At 40.3% G+C, this 21,845-nt stretch overlaps 1 protein-coding gene and 1 pseudogene across 4 annotated transcripts in view; both read right to left on the reverse strand.

Annotated features, from left to right (window-relative positions):
- Window positions 1-1,508: 1,508 nt before the first annotated feature.
- LOC101414399 (microtubule-associated protein RP/EB family member 1 pseudogene) lies at window positions 1,509-3,930 on the reverse strand (annotated as a pseudogene).
- Window positions 3,931-8,554: 4,624 nt separating this feature from the next.
- POPDC1 (popeye domain cAMP effector 1) overlaps window positions 8,555-21,845 on the reverse strand; it is a 39,598-nt gene continuing 26,307 nt past the window's right edge. For all 4 annotated transcript variants that reach the window (XM_058307204.1, XM_058307205.2, XM_071218611.1 and 1 more), the window contains exon 8: window positions 8,555-10,574. In XM_058307204.1, the coding sequence (XP_058163187.1) occupies window positions 10,450-10,574 (125 nt within the window). In that variant the 3' untranslated portion in view covers window positions 8,555-10,449. The remainder of the gene's footprint in view (window positions 10,575-21,845) is intronic.

Here is a 21,845-nt window from a genome sequence, read left to right on the forward strand (position 1 = left end):
AATGCAGTGCAATAAAAAGGTCCAAGTGTAGAGTAAGAGTAGAATAAGAACGTGGTTGAAAAGAAATAGGGTTTATTGGGATAGTAAGGAGGAACTGTGGAAAGTGTTGAGACCAAGTACACAACTGGGCCCTGCTTGCTTCCCGTTGGTGTTGTGACCTTGGACCAGTCGCTTGCCATCTGCATTTCTGTTCTCTCCCATCTAAAACAGGGACACTAATGCTAGTCTTGCCACCTTTGCAGAACTGTTGAGTTTTCAAATGTGGCATAAGTAAAAGACCTTTGTCAAATTCAAAATGATGTGAAGGAACTTTGAGCATGAACTGTGCCCACTCCAGCTGTAGCAGCCTAGCACCAGCCAGGCCACGGGTCTGAGCCCACAGCTGAGGGCGGAAAATGGGGGCAGAGCTGACACTACCAAGGGTGTGACGTTTCAGTTGGGGTGTAGGAGTTTATCACAGGGGCACCCCAGAAGGGTAACATGGGTATTTCAGACAGAGGTGGGCACATGTATGATGAGCTCAGAGAAGGGTAAAGGGTAAAGGGGAGGAGTGATTGAATAAGGGAAGGGCGTTGGAGGTCATGCTAAGACTGTGGACATTTCTGAGCAGGTAAGGGGGCCCATTAGGGTGGTTTCAGCTCTTGTTTTCAGCTACTACTCGGATAGCAGTCTGAAGATCAGTTTGGAAAGGAGTTAGAGAAACAAGGTGGGACTCTACTGCAGACACCAGGGGAAAGCGCAGAGGCAGGCAGAAATGGGGTTGTCCTCAGGAAATGCTGTGGGCAGAGAGAGCAGAGAGTGGAAGAAGAGGTTGGGGAGCAGGCACAGCATGAAAAAGGTGACCTCAGGATTCTGGCAAGAGTGGCTTGGTGGCTGGTGCAGTAAATCACTGTATTTAGGTTGTCCTACATGAAATTGGTTGAAGGTTCTCCCAAGAGGACCTTCAAAATGGAGAATTCATGTAGATCAAACTATTACAAATATAAAGCTGAAAGGCAGCAATCCCCATATTTTTTGGTCTTAGGGCCTGTATTAGTTTCCAGGCTTCTTGCTTTCAGTTTCTGGCTAAAATGGCTTCCTCTCAGCTTCTATGTCCATTGATTTCCGTTTCTGGCTCCAGGTCTTCTCTCTCAGCTTCTGGGTTCCTCTCCATCTCTGCAGGTTTTTTCTATATCTGCGGCTTTTATTCCTCCTTTTAAAAAGGACTCTAGTAAGAGGATTAAGACCTATCCTGGGTCATGCAATCTAATCAAAGGCCCTTAACTGAAGTAATGTAATCTAAAGATCCCACCTACAATAGGTTTACAGGAACAGGAATGAATTATCTCTAAGGACATGATTTTCTGGGGTCCAGAAAAGACTCAAACTACCACAGGACCCACCCCTAGCAGTTGAAAAAGTTAGGGACACCAAAGAGTTCTGGTTTATGTGTGTTATACCTCTAGATATTTACTTTATTAGAAATTAAAACTGTCACTTAAAATATTTGTTATTTCCTTTAATAATAATAATAAATTCATTACATGTTAACATAAATAACATTTTCTTAAAAATAGTTATTTTCTAAAACTGAAACAGAAAATAGTAAAGAAAAGAACAGCATTGTTTTTGGAAATGTTTTGAAAGTCTGGATTCTCTTAATTGGCTTCTTTATTCAGTCTCTTGCAATATATTGTTTGGGTTGAAGTCTATGAAGAAAATCTGTACTCACACAGATATGTAGTTGTAAAAGGGAGGAGTACTTCAATAACCTTTCAAATAATTATGGCTATTCTTGATACTACACCAAAACTCAACAAGTGATAGTTTCTTAAAAGTTAGTTGCAATGTGGAACCTGAAACCATATCAATAAACTTTTTTGTACTATTACATTAGTCTGGTTTGTACTTGGAATGGATCTTATGTGTGTACATGATTTTGCAGCACTTAAGTTACTTACAGAGTAAAAAAAAGCAGGTTGTAAAACTAAATGAACTTCATTTTTATAAAGGGAAGGATAGGCAACAAAATAAAATACTTATGAGAATATTTAGAAAATATTGGCTTGCTGAGTTATGCAGATACATTTCAAAATAAAAGATCAAAGAGTTGTAGTCACTAATAAAAAGAACAAAAAGCCACTTACCTTATGAGAAAAACCTTTACATATCAAGAAGCTGCCAGGCTCACAATGGTGGATACGAGTTTTTCAAAATTCTCATTTTGCCCAAAAGCTCAAAATTTATCATTGCCAACAAATATTACCATTCCCTCAATGGGCAAGAGGAACAGAAAAGAGAAACATGTTAAATATAAACTCAAAAGACAGTAAAATGGGACACAACCCCCATTCAAATCCCAGAGATGTGGACAAGTCCCCAAAAGTAGTTGTTAGATTAAAATAAAAATAAAAATTAAAAAAACAACATAATACACAGAAATTCTGGGGATAATTGGAAAAATCGCCAGAGAAATGATCAATGAAAATTAAACTCTTTATCTCAAATACCTCAGGGTTGAAACACACCCTGTATTCATCCAGGCAACAATGCCTCTTACTTTTTAGCAGGGATGCAATTGGTCAGTGACACCAAATGGCTTTACAGGGCAGCTTTCCTTTTGGGCCAATGTCTAGGCCTACACAGATTCTAGCAGCCCTTCAAAGCCTTGAGAACAGCAGGTTCCAGGGGTTCCAAGGTCTAGCCCTTCCGTCTTAAACACAATGTCAAACACATCAACTCTGTCATGTTTCATTTTATATTTTGAAATATGGAAGGATATTTCAAATACTCTCAAGGCGTTTACTTATTAAAACGTTCTTTGCCAAGATTTCACATTAGCTTAAAATTCAGTCTTTCCATTTCTCTACTGAAGTTTCCACTTCAACATTTACATAAAAACACCTTCTCCAGCAGTCAGTGTTTCCAGCAACCACACGGGGAGCCCCATGCCAGCCTCATTGTTCCCTGGGTGAACCAACTAACTAGATGGAAATACTGCTCTGCTACAAGGTAAAAGTTCCTATGGAAAAGGAGTGAAACTTGGGCAAAGTGTACTTTTTAAGAGATACTTTTTGCTTATGAAAAGAAACTAATGAGTCCTTTAAGAATAATACAAGGGAATATTTTACAGTTAAGTACATGATTTGGAGTGAAGAATTTGGATGTTGCTCTGCTGGTCGGGGTTGTTAATACTTTCCTTGTTCCTCCTGGGGGACCCCTTCACTGGGTATGACAAAGCCTTCATCTGTGGCATAGAGAATACCCACAATCCTCTGCAGTACAGGTAGTTTCCCCCCTCATTCTCCAGAAAATCAATTCAATGTTCTTAGTGTCCCAAAGTAGAAATCTCTCACCTTCTCCAAGTGTTCCACGGTAAGTTTCAATAGGTTGACCTGGTAATTTCAGTAGGTTGACCTGCTGCGTCAGTTCAGCTGCCTCATCATCTCCATTTCCCACACCAGGATTCTCTCACCACACCTGGGCCAGCCTTAGGAGTCGCATAGTTCTCTTTGTTGACATGGGCCTCTGTGGAGCTGCAGTCCTAGAGCTGAGAGGGTTCTTTGGTTTCTTCAGAGGTGGAGCAACAAGGGAAGGACCCACTGCCATTTCTTGATCTTGCCTATCAGCTTCAGGATCATAGTCTTTTCAATTCTTGTTTCTTCAGGGATAGTGTCTGTGCCACATCCTGTTTGCATACTGGAAACAAAGACCTGGTTTTCTAAACACTGGACACAATTCTTCAATCTTTGTCAAATTCAACTGCAGAGACTTACTGATCCACACCAGCATGTCATGTTGACTTAGGTTTTCACTGATCACTAATGTTGAGTACACATTCACTGCCATCTTCAGCTCTTGGTGGGAATGTGACCACTGCCCTTGCCCAATGCTGGTCCCATCTTTGTCTCGTTCAAACTGCCCAACCAAAAATAGTTTTGATGACTTCATTGTCCATCAGTCCAATGGATATTTTTCCATCTTCATCTAACTTGGCCTCTCAGCAGCATTCTTCACTGTTGTCCTCTTCCTTGAAGCACTTTTCCTTTGGCTTTCATGACAGCACTTTCCTGGTTTTCCTCCTACCTCCCTGTTCACTCCTCAGTTTTCCTTGAAGGATGGCCATTCTACCTGCCTATAGCACTGGCATTCATCAAGACTCAGTACTAGACCTCACCTTTCCTCCTTCCCTTCTCTCTCACCCACACCCACAGCTTCACATGCCACCATCAACTCAGAAATCTGTATCTTCAGTCCAGACCCAATCGACTACTTGACATCTCCTGGCTATCCCAAAGGCCCTTCAAACTCAGACTGAAAAAAATGTATTCAATCTTTCCACTCAAACCTGTTGTTCTGCCATGTCCCTAGCCAGAGGACATCCAGCAATAAGGCAAGGCAGGTTATCTTGGATATGCTCCTCTCCTTTACTACCACTTCTGCTTCTACAAATCCACAGCTAAATCCCGTCAATTTCACCTTGCAGTGGACCACAGAAAACACCCAAGTGGAAATAAATAGAAATTTCAGATCTTAGAGCAAGGCTCAGATAAGGGAAGTTGTTTCAAAGCTGGCTCACCAAGAATTCAAGACTTGGAACTTGGAAATTAGGCCTAGACAACATGGCTTACTGAGTGACAGACTAGTCCCATTTACGGTATTAAATGAGCCTTCCCTCTGGATCAAGTTTTGGGGCTGAGTTGGGCAATCCATCTCCTGTTTCTCTGTCGAGTCTGTTAGGTGCCAAGGACCTGCAACTAAAGGCCAAGAGATGGGCTGTCAAGCTCCCATTCTAATACCTAGGGCAGATGACAGAAGGAAATCTGGGGTTCTCAAGAAGACAAAGACTGGACTCCTTTGCCCACCAAAGAAAAGCCCAGAGGAGGGGTTATGCCTCCTTCATGTGGCTCTCTGTATTACTCAAAGTCAGGAAACTAAAGGGAATGTTCAGATATAGTGGAATAGAAAGTTGAAATCCTTATATTGCCTCAGTGAAGCTTTGAAGGCTTCCCTGTTGCTGCTGCAGTCAGTACTACACTGCCTAATCATCCTTTTCTTCTCTCTTTTCATGATCAAAGACAGCCAAGATGGCAGAACCAGGGCCTTTAAAAAAAAGTAAAACTGACCTAAGTGCATGGCCTGCTCACACTACCTCAGCCAGAGCAATTCCCACGACTTCTGGAGGTAACTAAAACAACTCTAGTGTTTGAGTACAGAGTTACAGCAAAATCAACTCTATTTCGGAAGAATGAAAGAAAAAATAAGGATATTTTCCAAATAAGAATTTATTTGATCACATTACAATACATGAAGATATTTTAAACCATAAGGCTCTGTTCAGAAAAAATGTATCTTTATTATGAGTCAATGTAAATGGCATCTAAAAAAAAGAATGAGGGTCCTATAAATAAGGTCTATATAAAGCATCCATAAAATACTTGCGGACTTCAAAACTAGGTTAAGACAGAAAAATCTGTAAATAGTACTTAAAAGCAGGTTTCTTAAATTTATGACACCTACAAAATATTGTTATATACAAGGTATTTTGGGGGTTCCATGACAATCAAAACATGGAAAAAGTGAGAAAAAACATTGTCCCATGATGAGCAGAACCGAAGCAGAGCTGACTGCCTCAAGCCTGCAATCCCAACACAGCAACCTGTCCATTCCAATCCTCAGGAATTGACTTAAGTAGGTGGGAATTTCTAATCACTGCAGCTGGAGATAATTTAAAAAAGAGGTTGGGAAAGTAGGGTTGGGAAGAGGGAGGGAGGAGAAACCCAGAGAGGGCAGGGTCAGAGGTTTCTGTGGTGCAGCTTTAGGAATGACTAAGGAAGTGGTGGGGGGAAAAATTAACCAGGTAGATCCTTGGAGCATTGTCCTGGGGTCTGCAGGGAGGAGGGCACTGAATGCTGCAGGGAGGCACTGACACGCAGGCTCAAGTCCTGGATTGGGGCCACCACACACTAGCCTTAAATCTTCTCCAGAGGGTAAAGTCACTAACCGGGTGCAGACAGGGTGAAGTGTGCAGGTTATATCCACTTTCCCGGAAATTATTTCAGCATCCAGGGGACCCTGTCTTTGGGGCTGTGATGGGACTTGGGTGGCAGGAGTTGACAGCTCCAAATCAGAAAATCAGAAAAGCTCTAACACATGAGAGAATGAGACATAAAGAAAGGGACGTCTCCTATAATATATGGTGTCAGCACAAAGCACAAAGGTCACAAACGTGTCCAATGATCAAGGTGACACTGAAGGATAGAAACACAAAAGGCCCCATGAAGCAAAGGATGGTAACGGTAATTAAAGATAATTATATAGCGCCCATTATTACTTATTTAAGAGATACAAGTATCAGAATCTATTTAGTGTGCTATTTTTATAAACGTAAATATTTATGGGGGTTTTCAAACGGTTATAAATGATACACATGTTCTATTATTATAAATAGAAACATTCCATATTCACACAATTGACTTGATGTGTAGAATTTGGTTTACAATAGAAAATTTTGAACTTTGATCAAACAGGTAAGTGAATGACAAAAACACAGGAAGCATCTTATTTTGGAGTTTTGGTAGTAAATGTGTTGTTTTTTAAAAAATCTATGCATTACACAAAGATATGCTTGTTACACAAAGATACACTTATTCATTTGTATGAGTTAGTTTTGAGTCACCGGTAAGAGATCTTAGACTTAAAACTCTTTTCTGTATTCTTTTTTTTTTTTTTAAAGATTTTTTATTTATTTTTATTTTATTTTTTATTTTTTTATTTATTTAATTCCCCTCCCCTGGTTGTCTGTTTTCTGTGTCTTTTTGCTGCGTCTTGTTTCTTTGTCCGCTTCTGTTGTCGTCAGCGGCACGGGAAGTGTGGGCGGCGCCATTCCTCGGCAGGCTGCTCCCTCCTTCGCGCTGGGCGGCTCTCCTTACGGGGCGCACTCCTTGCACGTGGGGCTCCCCTACGCGGGGGACACCCCTGTGTGGCACGGCACTCCTTGCGAGCATCAGCACTGTGCATGGGCCAGCTCCACCCGGGTCAAGGAGGCCCGGGGCTTGAACCGCGGGCCTCCCATGTGGTAGACGGACGCCCTAACCACTGGGCCAAAGTCCGTTTCCCCACTTTTCTGTATTCTTATCTGCTTCTTTGCTAAAGTCTATGTGGGAAGGCTGTTCAACTGCTTCTCCTTTTCTCTGAGTCTTATTGTCTCCCTTAGAGGTTCATGTTTATTTAAAAATCGTTTCATGTTTCTCATTCAGGCAATGTGGTTCTTTTAAGATTCCTAATCTTGGAATTGGAATCTTTACTGATACCCACCCACACCTATATACACACCCTCTCTCACACACACACATAATAAAACAGTGAATTGAGCTTATATCACCTAATTTTAACAGGGTGCTTTTAAAAACTGGTTGTTCCCAGTGCTACAGGGAACAACTCCTCAGTATGCCCAAGCTGATCATCACTGATAACCCTCTCTCCATGCCTGGAACTGACAGAGTAAAACAAGCCTCAAGATGGGAGAGGTAAGATAAGTCCAAAGTTATATAGATCTAGAGAGCATTCAAAAAACATGGCCTCTGCTAAAATCACTTTCAAATCTGGGAAAGATATAACACGTAATTACTCCATAGAGTGATTCTGGAAATCACTCTTATGCATCTGTAAACTAGGTGGGCTACATGACCTTCCTCCAATGGTTAAAGGAAAGAGTGTTAACACTATTTCATTATAGTTACACACGTGCTCTCAGGCACAGAAGGAGAGAGTTCAACCTAATATGTCTTTACAATCTTAAAGCCAAGGCTAAATCACCTTTGCTTCATTTCCCCAAAATAAATTCCTAATTTAACAAACTGAGGAAACCACTAAGGTAGCAAAACAAAATATGCATTTTTACTGTGTTAATACACCAACATCTGAAATAGATGTTAGGAGCTGGATTCCCAATCCCATGTACATTTCCTCAATGAGTGAGCTACCATGTAAATTTTATTCAAGTTAAATTACTAAAATAATTAGCTCTGAAAAAAGTGGATTTAGTGAAACAAGGTGACCCTACATTGGCTTATTTCTGTACCTTCTCAACACAAATCACTCTCTGTAAATGATGCTTCTTTTGGCTCAGGTTACCTGGAAATCACTTCTTTGGAAATTTTCTTAGCTATTTCTCCTAGCAAGGAACCAACACAAAGTTGTCTCAAGTGGATGAAATGAAACAAATGTGAATGAGCATGACATAACAAATCCCACTCAACGGGCTTCACTCAAGTGGCCAAGCCATTCAATTTAGCCAGGCGCCACAGTCACATTAACCAGCTGGACTGATGATCTGAGCAAAACTGTACCAAGCACCACTGTTTCCTACTGTAGGAGAGAAGTAACATCTGGAGCCAAGTCCTCGCAGCAATATCTAGGATGGGCACCAAAGGCGTGCCCTGAAGGATCCATCTGCTCACCACAGCTGTGTGCGCACTCAGGGTTTGGGCAATATCTGGCATATATTTTGAAGAGACATCTATACCTTTGGAGTACAAACTTCAGAATACAGAAGAGTCAGAATACAGAGGAATGAAGATGATCTCTCATTTATTTCATACCTGTGACATTTGCTAAGCCATGACTCTATCCTCCCTATTCCAAGTAAAGTGTTTCCCACACCAGAGCGGGTAGGACAAGATGACTCAAAAATCACAGGTGAATGGAGTTTAGACAAAGGTTGATACTGAGCGCAGAACTGCTTCCATTTATTATCTTTCCAGCTTCAGGTTTTAGATCAGTTTATAAATGGCCTAATATAAATGTAATGTGAGCAACGTTTGATGATATTGGTTCATTATCAAGCTATCTATTCAATGACCAAAGAAGTAAGGTGATCTAGGGTAATAATGCACCTGACAGTAGAAAAATAACCACCAATCAAATCACTTCTTTCTGTAAAATTTCCCATTAAAAAAATCAATTGAGTTTTCAGCACATTCCAGATGTGTCTCCTGTAATTATGTACTACTTATAGGCGACTGAACTTTTAAAAATTTAAAATGGAGAATTTATAAGCTTTAATAGAAAGTGTTTTAATCCAAGTAATCAAAATTTTAAATTTTATTTTCTATTTCCTGTGTTTTTGTTGCCTCTTTCTAGAGTCTTGTATTCACTTAATCAAGGTACTGATTAAATGTAGATTTGGTTAAGTTAATCAAGTTAGTATGGTAAACACTTAACCAATAAAATAACACTTATCAAACTCTAAAAACATTAACTAGTATCTCTAATCTCATCTAGAAAAATCCAAGGATATCAGAATGCTTTAATGTCAATCCTGTTGATACTGAGTTGTTTTTTAAACTTTATCTTGTTTTAGAAATACCCAAATAGATTATTATTTTTAAATGTCAATGCATATTTGGATTTACAAAATTGGGAAAAGAAAATAATTGGCAATCAATAATTGTATACTCTTGACATTCAGAACATTTATTTGTTTCCAGTGGTATAAATTTACTGATTTTACTCTGAAAAAAAAATTTTAAAAAACAAAACAAAAAAAAACTAACATCAGACAAGCCTTAACTGTGGGACACCCTAAAAAATAACTGGCCAGGACACTTAGTACTCTTCAAAAGTGTCAAGGTCATGAAAGACAAAGACTGAGGCCTGGGCTATCACAAATTTCAGGAGACTAAGGGGATGTAACTAAATGCAATGTGGGATCCTGGATTGGATCCTGGCCAAAAAAAAATGACACTAGAGAGACAAGTAGCAAAACCTGAATAAGGTCTCCAGGCTATTATAATAGTAGTGCATCAATGCTAATTTTCTGATTTTTATTCTTTTACTGTGGCTATGTAAGATGTCAACATTTGGGGAACCTGGGTAAAAGACATTTGGGAATTCCTTGCACTAATTTTGAAAATTTTATAAGTTCAAATTATTTCAAAATGAAATGTTAAAAAACAAAAAAAATGTTTTTAATGAATTTTTAAAAACCACCTGAACAAAGCTTGAGATTCTCTGGTTTTTGATGTTACCTCAACTTCGATTTCAAACCTACACTGCTTGTTAAAGATATCAAATGGATGACTCCATTGCCAAGGCAGTGAACAAAATGTCTGTGAGGAAAAAGAACCACAATTTGGAAAAATAAGTGAAAGGCATTTACGCTGAGAAAGCACAAAGATTCTTTTTAAAGTTAAAATGATAATGTTTAGAAAATAATGTGAAAATATGTATCTCAAAATAGAAGTAGGTTTAGGCAGAAAGCTCAGTAAAACAATTATTTAAAATGCTGGCCAGTAAAAAGGACAGTAAAATAATTTTCCATTTTTGACCCTTCTCACTTTCTTGCCCTCAGACTCTACCAGTCTGAACGTACTAAAGCAGAATAAATTAAAAGCCATGAAAAAGTGCTGGTATTTCTCAGGATCTCTTCAAGACAATTTCCATCTCGGCAACCTGAATTCTCTCTGATCAAGGCAAGTGATGCAGTTTCAATGTATTTGAAGACATGGGTTCAAAGACCTCATCGTCATCTTCTACCCCTTCTTCAATTGGCTTCATTTTGGAGGAGACTCGCTGGTGTGGGGATGCCACATCTGTCAAAAGTCATGAAAAGGAAAAGCACTTAATGAAAACCTGCCCTGACGCTGGTGTGATGTGTCAATGATAAACTCCAACTGTAAAATAAAATTTTATTGACATCTATAGCTCGTCTCAGGAATGCAGTTTCCATAAACATTGTATTTTCAGTCCAATAAAACAAGAAAGTCAAGAAGTGATTCTCGGTCCTGAGAACAGGTGTGCAACGGATTCTACTGTAATATGAGCTTCTCAAACATATGCAGTTCTCAGGCTGCCCAGTCTGTTTAGGATTCAACATGCATGTTCCTACATTAATGTCAGACACAGTGACTGGGGTCCCACATTGAGCCTCAAAAGATGATTTAGTTCCTAATTTTCCAGTTTTACTGTAAAACAATGGAACCATCTGAAACACCACCTAAAAGAACATTATTTTTTGCCACCGCCATTACAGCCACTCCCTGCACTGATACTGGGAAAGAGAGACAGGAGTCGAGGTCTTTGGGAGGGAAGTACAATCCCAAATAACTGAGGGAAAGAGCATCCTCAAGGCTTTTTAGGATGCACACTTAATCAAAGGAACTAAGAAATGATTCATTCATTCAATCACCCATTCTTTCATGCATTCACCAAATGTTTATTAAGCATCTACCACATAAGGGAAGCTTGAAGCAGAACAGAGTACTGTTTAAAAGTAGGAGTAGATGTTATTATAGACAGGTTCACAGGCTTTGCAGGGTGCCTAATGAACAGCTCAGGTGACAGCATGTGGGCATGTCAGCTGCTAACAACATAAGCTCCCCTCCATACAGTTACCACGTTCAAGGTCAGGATCCACATTGTCAGTGTCTCCATCTGCTCCACCCACAAGTCTGCCACATACTTGCTGCCCAATAGCAGGACAGAGTAGCATTCAGTCATTCGGCAACTGCTGAACTCAGGCTGGGGGTAAGACTGATGATGGAAGGACAATGGGTGAAACTGGACTCTTCAAATATTTGCCACCCAGCAAAGGAGAGTGGAGGGATCCCATTAAGAAAGGATACAGATCAGTTATAAGATGAGCACAGAAATTTTCGAGACCAGCTGTTCATTGCTGGCAAGAGTGAGCAGCAGATGGCAGGGCCCGTCAGCACCAAGAGCGCTGAGCAGCGGGCATGGAGGGGAACGAGGCACCAATACGCCCTGGCAGGGAGGACCTGTTACCCCTGCACTCAGCTATTAATGGGCAGCCAGTTCCCTGGTCCCTGGTGTGGCACGGGAGGGCCGGCACAAACAGTGCTCAAGACCAGAGGCTCAGGAAACGTTTCCAGGGTTCAAATCTCTACTCTGATGCCTCTTAACTGTGTGACCTTCACTCGTCTCCTAAACCACTCTAGGTCTGTTTCCGCATCTTTAAGAAGATACCTGGATATTCACAGCTTCTTAAGGTGGTTGGGAGGATCAAACAAAATAATGCATAGAGTGCACATGTCAGGGTGCCGGGCACAAAGAAAGTGTCAGTCAGTGTCTTTTATTATTAACTTTAAAGTCACTGTTGTATACCTGGGAAAATGCCACCCCCAACACCCACATCTTCCAAATACATAGATAATAATTACGCAGGGCTGGACTTTGATAACATTAACACATGTCTGTTGTACATACATGGGAATCATTCACTTAAAAACAGGTAAAATCTGTAGGGCAAGTTCTCTTTATCCCTTCCCAAGCAGGTGCTATCAAATGCACCAAAGCACTTCTAATTCACATGACTACTCAAATGGAAATTAGTACTATCCATGTGATCTTGGATAAGTTACTTCACTTCTCAGTGCCTCGATTTTCTCACCTATAAAATTGGAGGAATGACTGTACCTACCTCATATGGTAGTTATGAAGATTAAATGACTTAATATTTGTAAAGTTCTTATACCCATGCCAGGCCTGGAATAAGTGCTTTCTTCATATTGGTTAAGTAAATAAAATTAATTAATGAGGCCTAAATAAATATAAAACTTGTTAAAATTCATCATCACCTATAGAAATGGTCAATAAAGGCAATGGGACTCATGCTTGAATGGTGGTTTGTATTTCTCAGTCTAAAGTGTCCTTAGTGCAGCAAAGTTGTCTTTAAAAAAAAAACAGCCATGGCTTCCATCGTATTTTAGCCACAAGTTATAACTGAGCCTCATAAAATATTAACTTAGGATGAGTATCTACATTTAGATAAAATCCTTAGAACAAAACAGCATGTCTAAAAGCATTAAGCCAAACCAACAAATAACATACAGTATTTAGACACAATTGTAACACATAGCAGAAACATGCCCAGTATGACTGGGGAAGTGGGCCTTCCTGGTGTGCAGTTTTCAGGCCTGTCCAGCAAACCTGATGTGGCATTCTATAGTACCCAGAGGCTGGTATCGACATAGTTTGTTTGATCCTCTCAACTACCTCACTATTGCTGTATATTTCATTGACAGAAAATGAAAAGAGAGCCCAATACAACTAGAAATGGTCAAGTGAAAACTTTCCAAGAACTTTCACTTTCTCTGTGAAAAGATTTATTCTCTTCCCATATTTTCTGAAGGAAGAAATGTGGTTCTATATGATACTGGAAAGGATAGTAAAGCAAAAGCACCCCCAGTCCTTGGGGTGACTCCCAGGATAGCAAAGGTGGGCCTCTGTCCACTTTCTAGCCCAGGCTCTGGCAAACTCACTGTCCCTCCCCCCAAATCCAACCTATCCTTTTCCTCTTGCTTTTCTCTCCACCTGTAATGGTCCCTCTACTCGAATCCCTACACACCAAATTCCTGTCCCTTCCTCAAGGCTGAGTTCAAACTCTCTCTTCCACTGTAGTCCTCCTCAGTTCCTTCTGCTGGGAGATTTTATCTTCCTCATCAAAATGACAGCCCAGACACGCTCTATATGAAATTGTGGTCACAAGTGCTTGCATTCCTCCCTTATTGGAAAACAAGCATCTTGAGGGACATGACCATGGCCTCTTTACTCTGCAGCCTCTCAGAAGTGCCATGTCAAGTCCTCGATCATTACTTGGCATGTGGTGATGAGCTCAATCCCTTATCCAAAACTCCATATGGGGCCCTTAGAAAGCCAATCCTGAAGACGGAGGAAAAACAAATGGTCATCACATTTTAATATCGGATGGGTCAAGCCCCAGCCCTACCCATGAGGCACCACCAGCATTCCTCAAGTGCAGGGAGCTCTCCAGTTACAGTACAACCTCACTCTGGAAAGGGACTGTCCTCACTATATTGTCAATCATGCCCCTGAAGGAAATCCCTTTCTTGTCCTAGCATGGGGTATGAGTGCTATCCTCTTGAGCAACCATCACAAGATTTGACAAAGAACATCACCGGCCACAAAGTTTTCATCTAATCATCAAAGAAAATCACGGAAAGATTGCAAGGTGCTAGACATGGAGTTAACTGTTGGAGAAATAAAAACTGAAGCAGAAATAGTCCTTGACTCTAATTTTATTTCTCAGAAATTCAAAGCACTTTTGAGACGACGTCATCCTCACTGCATCCATAATATTAATTCTACCCGAATTAATTTACTTAATACTTAGTTTCTGAGTAATTAATAAAGCAAAGACAACCTGGACAACCTATGAAAGAAAGCCGAGAGAGGTGGCTACCATGGATGAATTCATTTCTCACTAGAAGGGAAGCACTTAGAAATACTTTCTGGGAGAATAAACCAGGTGACCCTCACAGCCTGACAAAAATGAGTTTATCTGCTAATGTTCTTTTCATGCAGAGAATACCTGACTCGCAAACAGTTCAGGCTCTGTGACTGAGCTACCAGTCCCCCAAGTCTCAGGCCCCACAATAACCTCTATTATATGCCTCTATTCATATACTAAGAAATTGCTCTTTTTTCACCATGGCAGACACAATGGCAGATGACAGGAAAATGGCCCTGATGTGTCACTGCTAGATTCAGAATCACAAGGCTGATCACTCTTTGTGTCACCCTCAGTTAGCCTGGGTCTCCTACACTACCAAGGGACAAATATGATGTACACAGCCACAAAAATGAAAGGATCACCTGGCCCTACCTGGGAAGCTATAGAGCCAGCTTCCTGTCATGCCAGAAAAAAGCTGTGAAGAGCAGGGAGCTCACCTGCTGCCTAGACATGGTAGTCTCCAACCTCATCAGGGGACTCACTGGCCAAAAGGAAAGATGTCGAGTCCATCACTACTCAGCTAGACATTATTTCTTTGTTCACTAATGAATCCAAAACCAACTTGGATTATGAACAAGAAAATAAGGGTATATTATATACTTCAAGGGAACTTTTTTACATTTCCCAAGTTGAACAGTAATAAATTCTTTCTACAAGTTAGCCTGGTTTTTCACCAGTTTTATGTACTGATGCATCATCAGAAATTTGCCCAAAGGCCCAACTACCTTACTGAGATGTGAGAACACAGGGAGAGGAGAGAGAAAGAAAGAGTGCTTGTCTTTGGTTGAGTGCTTTTTAGGTTACTTTTGCAATTCAAAGATGTTACTATGAGGTTCCTCTGTATAGTGTAATATTTTTCATTTCTTCCAAATTCTAAAAGGGCCAAATAGTCTTTATAAATAAATTTTCCAGGAAACTGATTCTTATCCTTCCTCTATTAAAACCACTTTTAAATGTTGTAAAGGAGATCACGATGATGGTTGCACAACTCTGTAAATATACCAAAAAGGACTGAATTGTACACTTTATATAGGTGGGTACTATGGCTTATATCTCAATAAAGCTGTTTAAAGAAAACAACCACTTTTACAGGTAGGGAACAGGAATGGTTCACTGTATCCTCTGATATAATTGTGATCAGGAAGAGATCATTATTATTACTTTTTGCTATTATCAATACTCACCTTCCAATTTACTGGGCCCTATCAATTAACAAGATTTCTTATAAAAGACTGAAATGCAATCCAGACTTACTGGGTGTGAGTTTGTTAAGCAGTTATGTCAAGAGTTATTTTTGCTTGGGGGATGTTCCATGATGTTACACCAAGTGGCAAAAAAAAATCTCTGCCGAAGGGACTTATGTACAAACCTTCCATAGATACCAATGTACCAGCAGAACAGATTTTTACTCTGTGCTCTACAAATGCTCTATGTTCAGGTGAGAAAGAGAACTGTAGCACCAGACAATAATCCTGAGGGTTAAGAAATAAAAACCCAAAAACACATACCTAGAACAAACACATAAGCAAAGACTAAGCCTTAGCAGTATAAGTTCTAGACACAATGGACACCTCCACTCACGCCTGCTTGTGGGGGTAACAACATTGTAGGCACGGTCTCACCTCAGCAGACCTGTTCAGAGAGTGGTTGGCGCTGGACCTAGCTGAGGAGGATAGGAGGTTGCTAGTAAGATCCACTGTGTGTCCCTGAGAGTTGTTGCTTATGAGTGTAAACTACACAAGGGCCTCCGAGGAGGCCCACACACCTTCTCTCTCCTCCTCAAGTCCTGTTCTAAAGAACTGCAGGAGGGAAATGGATGTGGATCAAGTGATTGGGCCCCCATCGATCACATGGAAGGTCCCGGGTTCAATTCCCGGGGCCAAAGCAAGCTGGCCCCCGTGGCAAGCTGGCGCATCAAGATATGACTCAACAAAAAAAGACACAGAGGAGAGACAATAAAAGATGCAGGAGATCAGGGAGTTGAGGTGGCACAAGAGAGTGAGCACCTCTCTCCCATTCTAGAAGGTCCCAGGATCGATTCCCGCTGCCACCTAAAGGGAAGACAAGATGACACAGAAGAATGTACAGCGAATGGACAGAGAGAGCAGACAGGGGGGTGGGATGGGGTAGAATAAATAAATAAATCTTAAAAAAAAAGAAAAAACACCTGCAGGAGCCCTCTTACACACGTTCCAGGGAGGTCTTATGTGACAGCCAGTCAAAATTTCGGTGTTCAGAATAGGAAAAAAATTAGGTAAGAAAAATTTCTTTTGTCAGAATTCTGTCCTAATAAAGCTTATTTCTATTTCAGTGTGCTTCTAATTACATGAGGACATATTTGTTGTTGTTATACTAGAATTAAGGTCATGCCTGTTCTGGAGGGCTGACAAGCTAGTTTGACCTTCAAAGAAGTAGAATATTATTGTGTAAAGTTTGTCAAGTGACTTTTCTCTCTGCTTGAGAAACACATTTTTTAACAAGGTGCAATACTTTGGTAAACTATCCAACATAATGTTTCTCTTTCTCCTTTTAACTTTGATATCATTTTCTTCACTGCTTTCAAAGTGTTTGTATTATTACGTTTGACCATCTGGCTGACCGCTTCATCAAGTAATTAAAGACCTCAGACGGGTTTAGAATTTTATAATTAGATTATACAATTTTTGATGAATGGGGTTAGGACAGGATTTAATGGCTTCTTTGCTATAAAGGATCATCATCCCTTTTCCTGCCTTTGCTTATTTATATCATAAGATTTTGTTAATTAAAGAAATTGAATTTGAGGTAAAGCTTTCTGAACAATAGTGGTGATGGTAGCTAAGGCCTTTGGACCTAAAAGGAGGCAAAACTAATATAAGGTTGCAGTGAATCAGTTTTTTTCATTGTAAGATCTTTTACTAGTTGATATCTGTGTGTATATATATATATTAACTTGGCAATTGTTAAATTTTTTATTCAAAGATTAAAAATCTATAAAACCCCTTCACCTTCATTTTACAGATGAGACAACTTTTAGTAATTCACCCAGGGTCACAGAGCTAGTGAGTAGGGCTGTGTGAGGGTAAAGGCCGTGTAACGGATGCCCCTACTGGCGGAGGCATGCAGTCACACAGGAAACACATATTCCTCAACCCTTCAAGGGGAAACGCAGCACCTACCTCACAGGGTAGCTGGAAGGATTAAATGAAATGTAGGAAAAGTGGTCAGATGTGTCAGCCATTACACCAGTGGCAGAATATCCCCAAACAACCTTACTCTTACATAGACATGGATCATTTTAAAGTGAAAAAAAAAAAAAAAGGCAAGCAAGAACTTACAACAAATTCCGCACCTTCTTTGTTTCAGTGCTAGGTGAGTGGCCCTGACTGGTTTATTTAACCTCCCTTAGCCAGGCTGCACTCCTCTACAAAATGGATGTATTTCTTTTCTCTATCTTGGTGGGTCTGAGAGCTCTTCACGGGCTCCTCCCCTATATCCCTACTGCCTGACCACAGCTCCTTCTACCTTTTTATGTAATTCATGCAAAGCTTTTGGTTTATATGTCTATGTCTGTTCAAAGGTAGAATGAAATACAAACTGAATTGAACAGATTAATGAAACCAGCCTTTAAACCAAGATCACTCTTTTGGCTTTTTGTATCTTTCCCGGTAAATAAAGACATATGAGAGCTGAGAGAAATGCATTACGTCAGATAGGCTGCTAGTCTTTGCAGATGAGAATACTAACTAGATGCAAGCTAACTTAATTTAAAGTATATTTGTACAACTAGATCACATGAAACTACTAGACTGTCCAGAGAACTCTCAGGACATTTGTAACAAAGAGTGTTCAAAGAGATTTTTTTCTCAGTAAGAAATCTTTTTAAATATTTTATAGGATCCTAAATAATCATAAATTTTAATAATAATTTCTGAAAATGTACATGGCTAGACTAACACAATCTTTCAAAGGTGACTTCCAACTTGTTATATTACCTATACTGCCTCAAGATTTTAAAAAATACTCAAACCATAGGTTATTTAACTCCAATTAACGAAAATAAAGTTTTGCAACTTTCAAGGCAACATAACACGTCCTCCTGTTGCTATGGAATGTCTGTGCTCTGCACCTCCAGTCAGTGATGGAAATGTCAAATGCAATTTCTCTGTGTGTGTGTGTGTGTGTGTGCATGTGTGCGCACACCTTATCCATTATGTGTTAGGAACTAAATCTTCTAAGGATGAGAAGATGGCAGTGCCCTGATCAGCATCTTGGCCCAGGAGGAGAGAGAAGAAAGCTTATATTGACACAAGGGCATTAAATCCTCTCCAGGGCCCTGCTGGGCATCTTGTCCCTCCTCCCCGCTCTATTTCACTATCAAATATCTGAACATGAAAACCAAGGAAATGAAGCAAGAGAAAAGTGAAAAGAGTTAAATTAACTGTACTATGAGCTACTGAATAGAGAGAAAGGATCGATTTTTTTCTCAGATTATCTCATTACTTTACTTTTTCCCCTTTAAATGATCACTGAAGTGGAATACAGAATCTGTGTGGTAAAAGAGTAGAGATCTTGCTTAGGATCTGGCTTCGCATAATGTGCGTAAAAAGAGAGCACAACATAAAGGCAGCAGCGGGAATTGTGTCAAAACAGTTCACTTAAAATTTCCCTTCACCCTTTTTTGAACTTTATTTCTGTTTGAGCTTCATTTACTGTGCAATGCTATGAAATATTTTTGTGGCATTGTATCACAGACTCTTTGAGACCTTTAAAAATAGTGCCTCTAACAGATTCTGTGCAAGTCTCTAGACCTAACTACTCGTAGACAGGAAATACAAGAAACATGTTATTCAATAACACATGGACACAATCAGCAATATTCCAGAATGCAGGAAATCCTACAGCCTCACTACTCAAAGCACAGTTCAAGGACAAGACACACAGGCATCACCTGGGCATTTGTCAGGCATATGGAATCTCAGGCCCCACTCCAGACCTGCAGAACCAGAGTCTTAGCTTAATAAGATCTCCAGGTGATTCACATGCACATCTGTGTTGAATGATTTCTATTCTAGAAGGCAAATAATTGTTTAAAAAACACAAAAACACACAGAGACAGAGATGGAGGAGTCTATAGATTAAAAGAGACTTGAGACATTTATCAACCAAATGCAAGGTGCAGATATTGCTTGGATCCTGATTCAAATGCACTGACTGAAAAATAATTACGAGAAATAGTTATATGCATTTTAATGATTAAGTCCACTCATCTACTTGGGTTAATGAATAGATGCAATAATGTAAAAATGGTTTCATTAGGCAAACATATAAATGTAATTTTTATAGAACAGAGTTGCTTATAATTCTGTAGATACATACTAGGCATAGTGAAAGCTAACAAAAAACTAAATGACTTTGGAGACCATCACTGGAAAATTTTAAATGTTTCTATGTAGAATCTCAGTGCAAAGAATAAGGCAACAGTTTTCACGGAAATGGATTGTATTAAACAGTCTATAATGACCTATTTGCAGTATTGCTTGGCCATAATGAAGGAGTCAGGGGGTGGTAAGTTTCTCCAACTCGGTAGGATGAAGTGGAGCAAAGGGACTTTGGACAAGTCTCTACCTTTCCCCTGAATGCAAGCAGACACAGCTTCAAAGGGGCGAGAAACAATAGCTGCTGGGCTCCACTCTCAGGGTTGTCAGGCTCAAATGCAGGAGTGGTCACCGAAGTGACCCAGAACTTAGAAAGCACCAGTAAAATGTTATGTGCATCTTTTTCTTTTCTTTTTAAAGCACAGAGGTAATATGGTCAAAAAGGGTTGGTTTTAGAATCAGACAGGATACTAAACTTGTAGCCCAGCGTCACCACCCCCTGTGAAACTGGAACCAGTAAATAACTCATATTCTCATTTTTCTCCCCTATAAGTACAACTATTACCCACTGTGGTGGGTTGTGTTCTTGTCAGAAGACCTGCTTCCCCTCCCTCTTCCTGTGCAGCCTTGACAGGAGGATTAGACGACCCCCATTGGTATGGGGCCTGGACAAGGGACTTCTCTGGCCCATGGAATGTGAGTGGAAGTGGTACATGCTGCTTCTCAGCAGAGGTTTAAGTGCCACCTCTCTTGTCCCATTGCCAGGCGGCGGCTGCCCCTTGGGCCAAATCCCAGAGTGAAGAAGATATGGCAAAGAGCAGTACCTGGCCTGCACTGAGCGAAGGAAGCCTCTCTTTCTTATAGCCTCGGAGAATCTGGGGGACTATTCGTGCCTCATCACCCAGCACAAGCTGCCTAATACACCTCTCCAGGCAGGATTATAGTGAAGATGAAATGCGATGATGTACATAGAGTGCTTAAAAAAACAGCTATTACTGTCAAAAAATGTTGGTTCCTCTCATGTCATTAGCATCAACAAAGCTGGTACTATTGCTGGGATCAGCCAGCTATGGTTGCCCCCTTTAGTAGATCAGAAACCAGGATTATCAAGAGCTCATGTCACTTATTTTAGAGACCTAACATTTACTAAGACCTACCACATGCTCAAAATGTGATATATTTTGTAATTTCAGCCCAGTAGTCCTGAGAAATTGCTTTTATATTGTCTGTTTTACAAGGAAAAAAATATGTAATAGGGGAAAGGTAATGGCATCAGGGCTGGAAAAAGGAAAACAAAAACAGCCTTTGACAGTTTTGAGCTAAAATCTATGTAAGAAAAACAAGAATTAACCAATTTTTAACAAATTCCATGCTAAGGTGAATTAAAAAATTCATAGTATTACACACACCCAGATAAGTACATTGTGTAGCTCATATGCATTTGTATTAATTTTTAAGATTTTGCATAACAAACCCGAGACTAAAAAGTTAAACAGTATGTTCCTATTTTCAGTACAGCAAAGAATAAGGGATGCAGATGTGGATCAAGTGATAGAGCTTCCGCCTACCATATGGGAGGACCTGGGTTCAATCCCTGGGGCCTCCTGGGTGAAAAAGAAGGAGAAAGCATGCCCACATGGTGAGCCAGTGCCTGTGCAAGTGCCTGCACGGTAAGCCAGTGCCCGCGCAAGTGAGTCATGCAGCAAAGATGATGACGCACCAAAAGAGAGACAAAGGGGACAGTTAAGGTGAAGTGCAGCAGAGACCGGGGACTGTGGTGGCGCAATTGACAGGGAACCTCTCTCCACATTGGGGATCCCCAGAATCGAATCCCAAAGAAGACAAAAAGAGAAGTAGATACAGAAGATCACATAGTGAATGGACACAGACAGCAAAAACAGCAGGGCGGGAGGAGGGGAAGGGGAAAAATAAATATCTTTTTACAAAAAAGAACAAGTAAGTAAGGGAAAAATGCATCCCTGCATTTAGGACAACATGTTTCTCTACAAACACTGAAGCTTCAATTATCCACAGAGAGAATGGCTTCTTGGACTCAACTCAAGATTTACTATAAGAAAGGGGGAAGGAAACACCCCAGGAATTGTTCTGAGAACCAGGCCTGCTCTGAGACATAAGGCAGTTCATATCAGATTAGAAAGGTCATATAACTTCAAATCTCATAGCTAATAATCATTAGAGGCAAGATTAGAACTCAGGTCTGTATAGACAACGTG

Source organism: Dasypus novemcinctus, chromosome 11 (assembly GCF_030445035.2).
Source record: "Dasypus novemcinctus isolate mDasNov1 chromosome 11, mDasNov1.1.hap2, whole genome shotgun sequence".
Classification (NCBI taxonomy): Eukaryota; Metazoa; Chordata; class Mammalia; order Cingulata; family Dasypodidae; genus Dasypus; species Dasypus novemcinctus.